The sequence below is a fragment of the Carcharodon carcharias genome, chromosome 34, assembly GCF_017639515.1.
Source record: "Carcharodon carcharias isolate sCarCar2 chromosome 34, sCarCar2.pri, whole genome shotgun sequence".
In the NCBI taxonomy this organism is placed as follows: Eukaryota; Metazoa; Chordata; class Chondrichthyes; order Lamniformes; family Lamnidae; genus Carcharodon; species Carcharodon carcharias.
Genome location: NC_054500.1, coordinates 3,434,771 through 3,452,071, shown reverse-complemented (window position 1 = coordinate 3,452,071; position 17,301 = coordinate 3,434,771). Strand labels below are relative to the sequence as shown.

Sequence of the window (17,301 nt, the reverse complement as noted above, 5' to 3'; positions counted from 1 at the left end):
CTGTAGTAACTGCAACCAGACTTCTCCCTTCTTGAATACAGTCACGATCAGAGCTGAAGATCTCCCAACCTGCGCTCTTCTTCCCAGATGAGGGATGTGAGGTTGTGCAGCCATGCCAGGGGTGTAATGCTTCTGAATATCAACAGGGGTTCCATGTACTCCAGGGGCTTTGCTTTTTTTTAAAAAAGCTGTTGAATGGCTTGTCCAACTTCGTTCGGGACCAGGGTAGCGCCAAGGCTAAACCAGAAGTGGTACTGACGAATGGAGTTGAAGACATTAAGAGTCAGATTCTCAGTTGAATGAGTACTGACTGCTTCCCTGTCCTCAATTTCCTATGGCTCTCCGCGGGGTGGGCCCTTAAGTGCCTGGGCCATGGATGGTCTCGACAGCAAGACCCTGGCTTATGACTGACCACAATGATCCGGTGCGCGAGAGAGCGGGCGTTCATCAGGAATGTACAAAGGTAAGCTCGAGGTGAAGGACGAAGAGCACAAACCTTCAAACAGTCCTTAAAGCACTACTTGCCTGTCTGCATTCCCCACCCACCCCCATACCATGGCAAAGTGTGCAGATTGCTTATTGCACCTATTAGCCATCACATAACTCACTCATCAATCCAGCATGTAAGGTCATCCTCAATCCCGAGGGACTGCCTAAGAAGGATACCTCAGTATGGCACCACACATTTGCCAACTGAGCCATCCTGATTGGTAAGTGCTTTACTACAGGATTAAACCAATTAGCGACATTTGAATGGCTGAAATTTCAAAAGAGTTTTCAGCTCCTATTGTCTCCTTAGGCTACACATCAAAAGATCTTCCCATATCTCTGCTGTTTATAGCCATCCATTAAGATTATATACTAGTTCAGCTTGAGGTAACATCCAATTAAATATTTATTTTCCTTTTGCACAGAAGCATCTATCCAACACTTCTTAAACAGTAGGTCTGGGATCAAGAGCTTTAAACAGCCGTACAAATCTGTACCACACTCCTCCTTTCTGGCGTATTATGCAGATAGCTGGAAGAGGAAAGTTCATTTAATGTAGCAGCCATAAGCCAGGAAACGTTTACTTCACTTTTGGTATTGTACAATTGATACAGGATACAAAATACTATCATAGACTTAAATGTTTAAATACTTTTGAACAAACATTGCTTTCTGTATTTTTAACCTTAACTACACAATGGGTATGTCCTGCAAAACAGAGAATCTTGGTATGTGAAAACAGTATCATTGTTAGGCATTTCCTAACCAGCTTCTAAAAGACAGCATTAGCTACCCAACATAAATCTGTACTGTTAATGTTGACATAGTTCCTTTTAAACTGCTGCAACAGAAATAGCAACAAATGTAGAAAATAAAGTTAAAATGACACGGTTATGCAGTAGAGCACCTGTTTAAAATGGATCTAATTGAACCCAATCAGCTGTGATTGATCATACAAATGTTTAGATATTAATCCCACAATACCTGGGTTGCCTAATGTCACTTACCCTGCTGGATATGCCACTAGCCCTGTGGTTAAATCACAGGCTAAACTACTGCTGCTGGAAGCTGTAATTCCAAGGACTTTGTCCAGAGTAATCTGAAGAGAAGAGAAACAATTAAAAATTAAATGGCACTCAAGGAATCAGCTAAAAGGTTGTTTAAAGCACAAAAGATAAACCAGGAAGTTATACTTAGTGTAGCTGAACTGCACTGCATCTCATTCATGACCCAAGAAGTTTCTTTTTCTACCAACCCTGGCCTTCTATCCAGCTTCACCTGCTCCACCCCCCTTAAACACTATAAATTAGATCACATTTTTAGTTCTCTTTAGCTCTGAAGAGTCATACTGACTTGAAACATAACTCTGTTTTCCTCCCCACTGCTAGACCTGCTGAGTTTTTCCAGCATTTTCTGTTTTTGTAATGCTCTGAGAGCCTGGATTCGAATCCCACCATGACAGATGAAATTTGCATTCAATAAAAGTTTGGAATTAAAAGTCCGATGACCATGAAGCCATTGCCAATTGTCATAAAAACCCATCTGGTTCACCAATGTCCTTTAGTGAAGGAAATCTGCTATCCTTACCTGGTCTGGCCTATATGTGGGTCTGGAGTCACAGTAATGTGGTTGACTCTTAAATGCCCTCTGAACAAAGGCAATTAGGGATGGGCAATAAATGCTGGCCTAACCAACGACACCCACATCCCATGAACAAATAAAATATAAAGGCCAATACTCCATTTGCCTTCCTAATTATTTACTATATCTTCATAGCAACTTTATGATGCACGTACAAGGACACACAGATCCCTCTGTACCACAGCATTCTGTAGTCGCAGTTTAATACTCTGCTTTTCTATTCTTCCTGCCAAAGTGGGCAACCCCACATTTTTGCCACATTAAATTCCATCTGCCAAATTTTAACCCACTCACTAACTATATCCCTTTGCAGACTCTGACCCCCTCAACATGCTTTCCTAACTATTTTTGTATTGTAGCCAAGCTTGCTGATGATACATTCAAGTCATTAATAGGGCTTGCAAACAGTCGAGTCCTGAGCACTAACCCTCAGACACCCCACTAGTTATGGTCTGCCAAGCTAAAAATGACCCATTTATCCCAAATCTTAGTTTCTTGTTACCTAGCTAATTCTCTATCCATGTTAATATATTACCCGCAACACCATGAGCTCTTCTCTTGTGTAGTAATCTTTTGTGGCAATTTATTGAATCAGTTTTGGAAATCCAAACGCATTACATCTACTGGTTCTTCTTTATCCACCCTTTTTGTTACATCCTCAAAAGTACTCTAATAAATTTGTCAAACACAATCTCCCTTTTATAGAAACATGTTGACTCTGCCCGATTTTATTATGATTTTCTACATATCTTGCGACTACTTCCTTAATAATGGATTCCAGCATTTTCCCCCAGTGACAGATGTTAGGCTAACTTGTCTAGTTTCCTGCTTTCTGTCTCCCTCCTTTCTTGAACAGTGGTGTTACATTTGTGGTTTTCCAATCCACTGGGTCCTTTCCAGGATCCAGGAAATTTTGGAAGATTATGACCCATACATCCACCATCTCTAAAGCCACGTTTTTTAAGACTCTAGGATGCAGGCCATCAGATTCGGGGGACTTGTCAGCCCTTAGCCCCATTAGGTTTCCTAGTATTTTTTCTTCAGTATAATAATTATTTTAAGTTCCTTCCTCCCTTGTCTTCTACTATGAAGACACATACAAAATACTTGTGCAAAGTCCCTGTCACTTCCTTGTTTCACATTAATTCTCCAGTCTCACTAAGCTACTCTTTTCTTTTCTATATACTTATAGAAACTTTTACTGTCTGTCTTTTCTAGCTAGTTTACTCTTGTTCTAATTTCTCCCTCTATTCCTTCTTTAAGTCATGTTTTGCTGGTTTCTAAAGTTCTTCTGGCCTACCACTAATCTGGAGTATTTTACACCTTTTTTCAATTTGATCCCATCTTTACCTTCTTTAGTTAGTCACTGAAGTGCATCCTTCTTGTACAGTCTTTTTAATTGAATATCGCTTTGCTGAGGGTTATGAAATATCTCCTTAAATGCCTGCCACTGCTTCTTTACCACCTTATCTTTTAACCAACTTTCCCAGTCCACTGCACCAAACCCTGCCTTCATAAACTTAAAGGCAATTACAAAGGTAAGCGCTAGTTCCAGACCCAGGTTTCTCACCTTAAAACTAAATGTGAAATTCTATTATGTTATGATCATTCTTGCCTAGGGGATCCTTTACTATGAGGTCATTAATTAATCCTGTCTCATTACATATTACCAGGTCTAAAATATCCTATTTCCTGGTTAGTTCCAGAACACATTGTGGCAAAATAATTTCTCACTACTGCACTGACTTCAAACTTTATTAACAAAGCTACCACACCTCATTTTTCTTTCTTCCTATCTTTTCAAAAAATGCCAAAAAACCCTTGAATATTCAGTTCCCAGCCTTGGTCAACTTGCAACTACGTCTCTGTCATGACGATCACAATCGTGCCCATTTCTTTAAATATGTGCTATCAGTTCACCCATATCACTGCCAAATTTAGTTTAAAGCCCTCTTTAATTAAATGATTTGCCAGGACTCAGTCCCAGGTACAGGTCCTTCTTTCTCCAGTGCTAGTGCCACATGAATTGAAACCCAATATTTTTCCACACCAATCTTTGAGTCACACATTCAGTTCTCTGATCTGATCTACCCTATGCCAATTTGCTTATGATTTGTGTTTCAGATGACTCTCAGATGATCCATGACTACCTCCATTGACATTTCTCCATGAGAAAGCATTTCCACTTGCCCAGAGAAACACTCAGTTTATTTCAACTACCGTTTTACCACTTGCTTCTCCTAATCCGTGGAAGACACAGAATACTACACTAGACCCTGGGTTGAATTTTCACTACTGAGGCAGGTAGCTTGAGTTGGGAAATTTCCCGACTTGGCAGACCCACCTTGGTTTAAAGTGCTCTGGGGAAGACGGGGGTGGGATAGATTTGGACCTGCTGACCCCAGAAGCAGATCCTAAGAAGCCAAGAGAATGCAGCTGGTTAGAATGCCCGCTTTAGTTCTCTGGGACTTAACCCCAGTTGTTTAGAAGTTGTTATCCTCTCTAAACCTCACCCAGCTCTATGCTCCTTCCATGCCAACCCATGTCCACTCATATCCCCATGCCATCTCCATAGCCACTCACCATGAGCAGGTCTCAGGAGCCATCCCCACAATCTAATAATCTCACTCCTACCCACATGATAATGAAAAAAACCTCCCAATCAAAGCTTTATGAGAAGCTTGAGATTTGAAAGAAACTTCTATCGGGGCCCAACACAGATAAACTGTGAACTCTGAACTCCCAGCCGGCTTCACAGGAGCCCTCGAGAAAATGGGCAAAGAACGCTTATCAAAACTGCATGACCAAATAGCTTTTTTTAAAAAACCTACACCAGATGATCTGTCAAAGCAGTCCAGCAAAGGGTTTTCTTTTTAAAGCTCTGAGCTTCTGCCTGTTTTTTTTTCATGAAAAGAGCAGGGGATCTAAAAACTTCAGGTCATGACACTTAGACCGTATCCACCCCTCAAGAGCATTTAAGTCTAATTTATTACTCCCACACTGCGAGTCAAGACCCTTGGACCAGCCAAAATGGGCTCTGTTTGAACTCAGCACTAAGTTCTAATGGCCCAGAGTTCAGAATTCCCTGCATGGGTCACACCCACCTCCTTCCTCCTGCTTTCAAAAATTGCCATCTGTTGAAATGGGGGCTGTATTTCTGCATCTGGGTCCCCCCTGCTAGTGTTTGTTTTTTTTTGGGGGGCCGCAGAGTGTTCCCAACTCTGCAAACATCTGGCAATTCACCTCAGGCTTAAATCAAACTTATTAAACAATAATAGAGCAAGCTGATTCAATAATAGCAATATGCAGCTAATGGTGGCTATGCCTTCAGCTGCCTATGCCCCAAGCTCTGGAACTGCCTTATGTATACCTATGTAAAAAGCAAGAGGGTAGACAGGGAAAGGGTAGACCCACTCAGGGACAGAGGTGGGAATCTGTGTGTGGAGCAGAAGAAATGGGAGAGATACTAAGTGGTTACTTCTCATCAGTATTCACCAAAGAGAAGGACTCAGTGGTCGATTTTTCTAGGGAAGAGTGTGTAGATAGCCTGGATCATGTTGAGATCAAAAAAGGTGTTAGGTGTCTTGAAGAATATTAAAGTGGATAAGTCCCCAGGCCCAGATGGGATCTACCCCAGAGTACTAAGGGAGGCAAGGGAGGAGATTGCTGGGGCCTTGACAGAAATCTTTGTATCCTCACTGGCTACGGGTGAGATCCCAGAGGACTGGAGAATGGCCAATGTTGTTCCATTGTTTAAGAAGGGTAGCAGGGATAATCCAGGAAATTACAGGCCAGTGAGCCTTACGTTGGTGGTAGGGAAATTATTGGAGAAGATTTTTCATGACAGGATTTACTAATGATTTGGAAGCAAATGGGCATATTAGTGAGAGGCAGCATGGTTTTGTGAAGGGGAGGTCATGTCCCACTAACTTGACCGAGTTTTTCGAAGAAGTGACAAAGATGATCGACGATGGAAGGGCAGTGGATGTTATCTACATGGATTTCAGTAAGGCCTTTGACAAGGTCCCTCGTGGCAGACTGGTACAGAAGGTTGCACGGGATCAGAGGTGATCTGGCAAGATGGATACAGAATTAGCTTGGTCATAGAAGACAGAGGGTAGCAGTGGAAGGGTGCTTTTCTGAATGGAGAGCTGTGACTAGTGGTGTTCTGCAGGGATCAGTGCTGGGACCTTTGCTGTTTGTAGAATACGTAAATGATTTGGAGGAAAATGTAACTGGGCTAATTAGTAAGTTTGCAGACGACACTAAGGTTGGAGGAGTTGCAGATAGTGAAGAGAATTGTCAAAGTTGATACAACGGTATATAGATCGGTTGGAGACTTGGGCACAGAAATAGCAGATGGAGTTTAATCCGGACAAATGCGAGGTAATGCATTTTGGAAGGTCTAATGCAGGTAGGAATTATACAGTAAATGGCAGAACCCTTAAGTGTATCGACAGGCAGAGGGATCTGAGTGTACAGGTGCACAGGTCACTGAAAGTGGCAACGCAGGTGGATAAGGTAGCCAGGAAGGAACATGGCAGGCTTGCCTTCACCAGCAGGGGTATGGTGTATAAAAGCTGGGAAATCATGCCGCAGCTGTATAGAACCTTGGTTAGGCCACAATTGGAATATTGCGTGCAATTCAGGTCGCCACATTACCAGAAGGATATGGAGGCGTTGGAGAGGGTGCAGAGCAGGTTTACCAGGATGCTGCCTGGTCTGGAGGTTATTAGCTATGAGGAGAGGTTGGAGAAACTCAGATTGTTCTCACTAAAGCAATGGAGATTGAGGGGCGACTTGATAGAAGTTTACAAAATTATGAGTGGCATAGACAGAGTAGATAGTCAGAAGCTTTTTCCCAGGGTGGAAGAGTCAATTACTAGGGGACATAGATTTAAGGTGAGAGGAGAAAACTTTAGGGGAGATGTGCGGGGCAAGTTTTTTTACGCAGAGGGTAGTGAGTGTCTAGAATTTGCTGCCAGAGGAGGTGGTGGAAGCAGGTACGATAGTGGTGTTTAAGAGGCAGCTTGACAAATATATGAATAGGATGGGAATAGAGGGATACGGACCCCAGAAGTGCAAAATGTTTTAGTTTGACAGTCAATATGATCGGCGCAGGCTTGGAGGGCCGAAGGACCTGTTCCTGTGCTGTACTTTTCTTTGTTCTTTTGAAACTTCCATCTCTCTACTTCCTTTAAGACACTCATTAAAAGTTACCTCTTTGACCATGCTTTTATCTATCCCCCCCTAATATGATTCAGTGTCTAATTTTGCTCCAACCCTCCTGCTGAGGCACCTTAGGGTATTGTTAAAGGTGCTATACAAGTTATTGCTGAAAAGACACATGCTGTCGGAGCTTTTAAAGCCATAAGGCATAGGCGCAGAAGTAGGCAATTCGGCCCATCGAGTCTGCTCCACCATCCAATGAGATCATGGCTGATCTGATATTCAACTCGACTTTCCTGCCTTTTCCCCCAAAACCCTCAATTCCTTTATTGATTAAAAATCTGTCTATCTCAGCCTTAAGTATGCTTAACGACCAGCTTCTACAACCCTCTGTGGAAAGAATTCCACAGATTGACTACCCTCAGAAGAAATGCCTCCTTATCTCTATTTTAAATGGGTGACCCCTTACTCTGAGATTATACCCCCTAGTCCTAGACTCTCCCACAAGGGGAAAAAACTCTTAGCATCTACCCTGTCAAGCCCCCTAAGAATCTTATGTTTCAATAAGGTCACCCCTCATTCTTCTAAATTCCAATGAGTACAGGCCCAATCTACTCAACATCTCCCCATAAGAAAATACCTCCACACCCTAGTGAACCTTCTCTGGACTGCCTCCAATACCAGCATATCTTTCCTTAGATAAGGGGACCAAAACTGTACACAGTATTCTAGGTGGGGTCTAACAAGCGCTTTTGTATATTCTTTAGCAAGGCTTCCCTATTTTTATACTCCATTCCTTTTGAAATAAAGGCTAACATTCCATTTGCCTTCTCTATTACCTGTTGAACTTGTACGTTAGCTTTTTTGGGATTCATGCACAAGGACTCCCAAATCCCTCTATGCTGCAGCCTTCTGCAGTCTTTCGCCATTTAAATAATATTCAGTTCCTCTATTCTTCCTGCATAACCTCACATTTTCCTACATTACACTCCATCTGCCAAGTTGTTGCCCACTCAATTAACCTGTCTATATCCCACTGTAGACTCGTGTCATCCTCACCACTTCCCTTCGCATCTATTTATGTGTCATCCACAAACTTGGCAATAGTGCATTCACTTCGTTCATTTAAGTCATTAATGTATATTGTAAATAATTGAGGCCCCAGCACTGATCCCTGTGGCACTCCACTAGTTACAAGTTGCCATTCCAAAAATGCCCCCCCTATCCCAACTTTGTCTTCTATTACTTAACCAATCCTCTATCCATGCTAATATACTACCACATGTAGTATATGGGCTCTTATCTTATTAAGTAGCCTTACGTGTGGTACCTTATCAAACGCCTTTTGGAAATCCAAATATATTACATCTACTGGTTCCCCTTTATCTATCCTGCTTGTTGCCTCCTCAAAGTATTCTAATAAATTTGTTAGCATTATTTCCCCTTCATGAAGCCATGCTGATTCTTTTATTAGATTAGATTTTATTGATTATGTACTTCTAAATTCTCTGCTATTACATCCTTTATAATAGACTCCAACATTTTCCCAATGACAGATGTTCTGCTAACTTTTCATCTTGCACTCATTAGAACAGATGCAAAAACTCCAAAATCTCAAAGGACCAACAACTTATACTACATAAGAAAAGAAAGGGTGCTGACTGTTTGGCAAGTGGACTAATTGGTTGAGACGTTGCCATGGAGAATACAGCAGGGAACAGTTATCCCCCAAGATTTAATTTAACTGAAAAAGACCTGGACTTGCTGACCGTTTGTATTGTCATAAAAATCTAAAAAATTTCATAATGTTGTGATTTATTGTAAAAGTGCGTTAATAGCAGGGTTTGTATTAGTTTCTCTGTGTATGTGTGTGGGGGATTTAATTGAATTGGAAACAGCTGGTCTGGAGGTTTTGAGTTGAGTTATCAGCAAGAAGCTAGCTTTGAAATGCTAAATAAGTAAACATGCTGAAGTTTTAGAATGTGAAGTGTAAGGAACATTTGCATTTTTCGATAAATTAGGTTGAATTTCAAAGAGATGGTAAGATGTTACACCTAGCCAGAAGAAGCTAAGACAAACAGTGTTTATTTTTCCCCCAAAGGTTACTGATAAAATTAGTGCCATGAAAATATTTGTATTACGAGAAAAGTAAAGTTGCAAAATCATATGGGAACAATGGAATTTGCATTAAAAAGGAAAGAAGGTTATGTGTAGGAGGGGAAGGCATTCTAAGATCTAACCCAAGTGTGTAAAGTCTCCAGCCTCTGTGCATCAAGTTGCTGTCTACAGGAACTGAAGCTGTGAAAACTCACTTTGAACCTCACTGTCCAGGGTATTGTGCTGCTTTGCCTGGGTCTATTAAATCTATTTGTTTTTACTGTTGCCTTGATGGAGGTGTAACTGGGAGCCAGGTTAATTAGGGGTTTTAGGAGTTATTATAGTAGTAATTTGTAAACCTATGTATGTGCTTGAAATCTTTTGTTAATAAATGTTTAATTTTGTTTTCTAAAAACCTCTAAAGTCACAGTAGTCTTATTACTTCCAAGTTCAGGGCACACGTCTCGAAATAAATAAAAAATACAACTTGCAAAACAGTTGTGACCGCGTGATCAAGTTTCCCTCATGGATTTGATCTGCCTGGCACACCTCATCTGCCATGTCACAACAGTGTATAAATATATGTAGCTTGCAGCAAGCATATATGAGCCACATTGCAAGCCCACTAATAATCTTAAATTGGTTTAGTGTAATTTTTAGCACACTCAGGGCTACTCAGTAAATGCTATCCAATCGTGGATTCTCATTTAATGTTAGACATGACGTTCTGTGTTTTGCAAGCATGGGCGGGTAGAGGATGGCAAGTTCTCTGCCTATTGCGAACAGCCAAAGGGGTGTGCTGTTTGATACAATCCACCAGTCGTTGGGACATATGCAGTATATACCTGGCATCACATCAGCATTGAAGTTCATATACCATATTACTCAGTTGTGAGACAGGCATATTGCCTTTTTGGCTTGACGGCCATCTTGTCAGTGGAAAATATCACTGGTGTTGCTACTGCATAATAGTGTGAAACAGCTATTGCTCAATTTTTTTTAATATAAAATAGAACGCCTTGCCCTTCCAGGGTAATCAGAGGTAGACTGGGCACTTTTCAGGGCCAAAAGTGGCAGCCTTAGGCCTATTCATGAGCCTGCGTGATTTACAGTGAATAATGATCTGATCAGAGTAGTCATTATCCCACAGGACAGCTTTGATGTGTGAGCAAATGACTCAGGCCCAACTTACAAGGTTTCCAAAAAGGCCAATCTTATGGCGGGTGGAACTGTAGGAATCCCAGCACGTATATTAACCAGAGAAGTACGGCTTGCAGTAGACAGTAGTAGAGGACCTATTAGCAGGTTTCTCAAACAGCACGTCAAGGAAAGGAAGCTCATTCGACAGCTCCATTCCAAAGGTGAAACTGAGTGCAGGATGGAGCCCATTAAAGAGTGTAAGCAAATTCTTACATGCAGCTGCAGATTCAAATATAGCAAACACATCATCCAAGTATCAGAAATATGCAAGGTGGTGGTGGTTAGGGGTCATTACATTGGTTTCCACGAGAAACAACTTTTTGATGAAACTTTTAGTGACAGATAGGCCTAGGGGATCCCTTAGCAACATCATCTATTTGAGCATACATGGCTTTGTTAAAGCTGAACACAACTGTGGGAGTCGCTAAGTTCATAAGTTCAATTAATACAGATTCAGACAATGGTGGCATGTCTAGATTTGCATGAGTGACGTGGCGCAAATGTCTATGGCTTCCTTAAGCAGCATATTAGTCAATAAGCTAGCAATGTCAAAGGAGTATATGGGCATGGCATTGCTGTTGATATGTATTGTATAGTCTTCGTCAAGGTGAAGAATCTGCCACCATCTATGTGGGAAACTTAGTTAACACTAACAAAATGGCAACCTGAATTCATACTGCAAAACTGGTTTGCAATTCTAATGAGAAGAGAAAGGCATCATGTATGTTAACCAAGAAGCATGCGCATAGTCATCAAATCATGGACATTTTATCAAGACATTGTGGTGGAGGCTCTCGGAATATAAAGAAGAAAGGCTACTAATCAGGTCCTAGGCCAAGGGTTTGTGACCTTTTTGCTGCTAAAATTCCTTCCAGTATTATAAAATTCCACGGGCCCTATAATACCAATATTTTTTGCACATATAAATTAAGTTATGCTGTTCCAAAATCTAAATATTGATCATATATTGCATGCTTGTTAATGAAATGGAAGGTTTCAAAGATTAACTGAGCAATACTTACACACTGCAGTTGAGATGTTTCTCCACTTCCAGCACAAATGAAACCCAAGATATAAGTAACTATTTCCATATTTCTTCAATGTTGCAGGGCTAATGGCATCTTCATGATTTCTCTCCCCCAACCCCCTCAACTATATGTCCAAACCCCTCATGTCTAATGTGTCCATTATTATTTGGATCAAGACATCTTGTGCAAGATCTATCACCAAAAATTTTAAAAAGGTTACCGAGAGGTTCCTATGCCATCTTTGCTAGAGAGAGTGCTGCATTGTTGGAGATGCTATTTCACAGATAGGATGGCAAATCTGTGTGCCTATTCCAATGGTCATTAAGAATACAAATACCTAATGCCAGGCTGTTAATTCCACAGACATCACAACTTCCCAGTCTTTCCTATTCTCTATTCACAGTGGGTTTAGACAACAGCATGTGGGAGTCTGGACAGACTACTAACTCTGGACAAGTTGTATTCAGCTCTGTAGGAGTAGATCAGTCCAGACCTGCTGGAAGTGTACAGGAATACACTTCTGGCTGGCAACATGTCAGAATACATGAAGAAAGGCATCATCATCCTCATCTCAAAGCTGAAGGGGGTGAGGAAGGAATCAGAAACTGGTAGCCCAACTCACTGCTTAACATGGACTACAAAAGTCTGACCACAGCCATTGCCAACGGAGCCAAGTCTGTTCTGGAGTTGGTGATCCGTCCCCGATCAGACTTGCACTGTACCCAGCAAAAGGATCCACCAATATCCATTACAAACCCACCGACTCCCACAGCTATCTCGACTACAGCTCCTCACACCCCACTTCCTGTAAGGACTCCATCCCATTCTCTCAGTTCCTTCGCCTCCGTCGCATCTGTTCCGATGATGCTACATTCAAAAACAGTTCCTCTGACATGTCCTCCTTCTTCCTTAACCGAGGTTTTCCACCCACGGTCGTTGACAGGGCCCTCAACCGTGTCCGGCCCATCTCCCGCGCATCCGCCCTCACTCCTTCTCCTCCCTCCCAGAAACATGATAGGGCCCCCCTTGTCTTCACTTATCACCCCACCAGCCTCCGCATTCAAAGGATCATCCTCCGCCATTTCCGCCAACTCCAGCAAGATGCCACTACCAAACACATCTTCCCTTCACCCCCCTTATCGGCATTCCGTAGGGATCGCTCCCTCCGGGACACCCTGGTCCACTCCTCCATCACCCCCTACTCCTCAACCCCCTCCTATGGCACAACCCCATGCCCACGCAAAAGATGCAACACCTGCCCCTTCACTTCCTCTCTCCTCACCGTCCAAGGACCCAAACACTCCTTTCAAGTGAAGCAGCATTTCACTTGCATTTCCCCCAACTTAGTCTACTGCATTCGTTGCTCCCAATGTAGTCTCCTCTGCATTGGAGAGACCAAACGTAAACTGGGCGACCGCTTTGCAGAACACCTGCGGTCTGTCCGCAAGAATGACCCAAACCTCCCTGTCGCTTGCCATTTTAACACTCCACCCTGCTCTCTTGCCCACATGTCTGTCCTGGGCTTGCTGCATTGTTCCAGTGAAGCCCAACGCAAACTGGAGGAACAACACCTCATCTTCCGACTAGGGACTTTACAGCCTTCCGGACTGAATATTGAATTCAACAACTTTAGGTCGTGAGCTCCCTCCCCCATCCCCACCCCCTTTCTGTTTCCCCCTTCTTTTTTTTTCCAATAAATTATAAAGATTTTCCTTTTCCCACCTATTTCCATTATATAAAAAAAACCCACTAGAGCTATACCTTGAGTGCCCTACCATCCATTCTTAATTAGCACATTCGTTTAGATAATATCACCAACTTTAACTTTAACACCTATGTGTTCTATTGTACTATTGTCGTTGACATCTTTTGATGATCTGCTTCTATCACTGCTTGTTTGTCCCTACAACCACACCAACCCCCTCCACCTCTCTGTCTCTCTATCTCTCCGCCCCCCACACACACACCTTAAACCAGCTTATATTTCAGCTCTTTCCTGGACTCGAACTCAAGTTCTGTCGAAGGGTCATGAGGACTCGAAACGTCAACTCTTTTCTTCTCCGCCGATGCTGCCAGACCTGCTGAGTTTTTCCAGGTAATTCTGTTTTTGAAAAGGATCTCTACCCTCTCAGTACTCAGCGATAGGATTGCATGTGTGGGGGTGGTTGATAGCTGCCTCAGCAGCCTGGACCAGGAGAAGGCCTTTAACAGAGTAATCACACATGAACACAATGGATGAACTCTCCAAAAACAGGGTTTGGGATGGGAATCCGCAATTGGATCCAAGTGCTCTACACAAATATCAATAGCACAGTTTCAATCAATACCAGGAACCAGGAAGTTTCTCAAATAAACCTGGAGTCAGGCAGGGCTGCCCCTTCTTCTGTTCATATGCTATATCAAAACTTTTTCCAAGTCCATCAGGAAGGACGTGGGCATAAGAGGGGTGACAATCCCAGGCAGTGGAGGTACTCAGGTAGAAGCCTCCCTGTACATAAACAGCATTGCCATCTTCTGCTTGGATCTACTGTTTGTTCGCAAACTTATCAGCATCTGCAACCAGGGCGAACTGGCTTTGGGAACCAAAGTAAATGCAGCAAGAACGAGGCCATGCTCTTTACGAGGGAACTGACCAATCCTTTGTCCCCTTCATCAGGTCAGGCTACCTGAAGGTACTGGGAATTTGGTTGAGGGGGACTGGGATGTTCACCAAAAACTGGAAGGAGAGTTTAGCCATGGTAAAATAAAAACTAGGCATGTCGAAGTGGCACTCTCCCTCCATTCTGGGCAAAAAACTGGGTATCAGGCACACTAGATACTCAACATGATGCAAGTCTGGCCCATACCTTTTTTTAAAAAAACTCATTCACGGGATATGGGCATCACTGGCTAGGCCAACATTTATTGCCAATTCCTAATTGCCCTCGAGAAGGTGGTGGTGAGTTGCCTTCTTGAACTGCTGCAGTCCATGTGATGTAGGTACACCCACAATGCTATTCGGGAGGGGGTTCCAGGATTTTGAATCAGCGACAGAGAGGGAACGGCAACATATTTCCAAGTCAGGGTGGTGTGTGGTGATGTTTCCATGTGTCTGCTGCTATTGGCCTTCTAGATCATAATGGTCATGGGTTTGGAAGGTGCTGTCCAAGGAGCCTTGGTGAGTTCCTGCAGTGCATCTTGTAGATGGTACACACTGCTGCCAGTGTGTGTCAGTGGTGGAGGGGGTGAATGTTTGTGAATGGGATGCCAATCAAGTAGACTACTTTGTCTTGGATAGTGTCAGCTTCTTGACTGTTGTTGAAACTGCACTCATCCGGGCAAGTGGAGAGTATTCCATTACACTCCTGAATTGTGGCTTGTAGAAGGTGGACAGACTTTGGGGAATTGGTGGGGAGCGGGCAGGATAAGTTACTCACTGCAGGATTCCCATCCTCAGAACTGCTCTTGTGGCCACAGTATTTATATGGCTAGTCCAATTCAGTTTCTGGCCAATGGTAACCCATTGATTTTGATAGTTGGGGGTTCAGTGACAGTAATGCCATTGAATGTCAAGGGATGGTGGTTTGGTTCTCTCTTGTTGAAGATGATCATTACCTGGCACTTAAGTGGCAAGTAACATTTGAGCCACACATCAACTCAAGCCTGGATATTATCCAGGTCTTGCTGCGTTTGGACATGGACTGCTTCAATATCTGAAGAGTCACAAGTGGCACTTCTGGCTGAAGACTGTTGCAAACGCTTCAGCCTCATCTTTTGCACTGATGGGCTGGGCTCCCCCATCAGAGGATGCCACACCATGGCAGTCAGCTGAGCCATCTTCCACTTTACCTGGAGCATGTACAAAAATGTCTAGGAAAAAAAAAACCTGTCCAACATTTCCCACATCTTGAACACCACCTTTCTGAGGGTACATCAAGCTGTGCATTGACCCTCAGAATGCAAACACCAAGCATCACCAGTAACGAAGTTTCTCCATCTCCGGTGTTGTGAAGATTGGCTGGCCACATTGCCAAGGAACAATCCATTCATTTGGACTGCTCCTGATGGAAAGGTTTTGCAGAAAAACAGCTTTGATCACAGTTCTATCAGGCAGTGGTCTGCATATCACATTTGAGGCCCTGCGGGAAACGGAGAACTTTCAAACAAGCACCAAGACAAAGCTTGGTTGATGGTGAGAAGGGCCCTCCCTGTCAGATCCTTCCTACATAACCCAAGTTTCACTCTAAAGGTGGATGAAGTCCCACCTCCATCTGGAACGTGCCCTTTCATGGGAGGTCTGGATGCAGTGGTTTCTGTTGAGGTTCATCCTAACCATTAACACAGGACTCTGTGCTCTATGGGGCATTCCTAGAAGCATGCACAGAGCGAAACATCAACTGTTGGAGGACTACTGGTGAAGCCACTCTTTTGGTCTGCCTGAAACTTGCTGGTCTTTCAGTGCAAAGAGCAGTTGATAACCAAATACTGCAGACTGGCACATTCCAAAGTCCAAGACTGTGTGTTGAGGGACTAAAGCTTGGGGCAGCTGTCACAAAGGCTCAACAGGGAAAGGCCACCCCACTATAGTACACCAAGGAGTTAGTAACCTTGTAAAACCCCTCAGGCTGTATGGTTTGACATGAATGAAATATTGCAAATAAGTTGGAATATTGCAAGTGTAGTGAAACATCCAAGAGTGCCACATACTGTATTGAAAGAAACTGAATCATTAAGTAATGTCAAGTTTGAACTGGTATGAAATGTACTTTTATAAATTATGAATGAATTGTTTTTCCTGCCAAAATTATACTAAGCTGCAATTTGAAGATGCACCTCTCCCAGTTCCTAGTAAATACTGCTCCCACAGCTAACACCACTAAAGGCAGATTAGACACCCATTCACCTCTATGCTCTTTGCAGGATCTTATGAAAATGGCTATATTTTCCTCAATAACTACCCATACAACGCTTCAACTGCCTTTTAATGTAATAAAATGCCCCAAGGTACTTCAAAAAGAGTATTATAAAGCAAAAATCTGATTTTGAGCCACATTTCCTGACTCCATAAAGTCTATTTACCATCTCCAAGGAACAAGTGAGGAGTGTGATGGAATACTCGCCAGCTGCCTGGATGAGTGCTACTCCAACACTCAAAGCTCAGAACCATCCAAGACAAAGCAGTCTACTTAAACCAGCACCCCATGTACCCACCTTAAAACGTTCACTCCCTTCACCACCAGCACATAATGACAGCAGTGTGCGTCATCTACAAGATGCACTGCTACAAATCCGCAGGGTTCCTTTGACAGCACCTTCCAAACCCATGACCTCTACAACCACCACCTAGAAGAACAAGGGCAGCAACACATGGGAATACCACCACCTACAAGTTCCACTCCAAGGCACACACCATGCTGACAAACTGTATTGCCATTCCTTCTCAGTCACTGGATCAAAATTCTGAAACTCCCTTCCCAACAACAGAGTATAACGACACCAAATGGATTGCACACTCTCAAGGGCAAATAGGGATGGGCAACAAATGGCCTCGCCAGCAATACCGAGATACCATGAAAGAATAAAAAAAGACAAGATAGTAGGGCAGATGACCAAACGTTTAGTCAAAAGAGATAGGTTTTAATGAGTGCCTTAAAACGAAGAAAGCAAGTTAGAGGGGCAGAGGAATTTAGGGAGGGAA

The 17,301-nt window shown here is 43.0% G+C and overlaps 1 protein-coding gene across 4 annotated transcripts in view; it reads right to left on the bottom strand.

The window, feature by feature from the left end:
• LOC121272697 (mitogen-activated protein kinase-binding protein 1-like) overlaps positions 1-17,301 on the bottom strand; it is a 140,833-nt gene that overhangs the window by 96,050 nt on the left and 27,482 nt on the right. For all 4 annotated transcript variants that reach the window (XM_041179435.1, XM_041179433.1, XM_041179434.1 and 1 more), the window contains exon 2: positions 1,497-1,588. In XM_041179435.1, the coding sequence (XP_041035369.1) occupies positions 1,497-1,588 (92 nt within the window). The remainder of the gene's footprint in view (positions 1-1,496; positions 1,589-17,301) is intronic.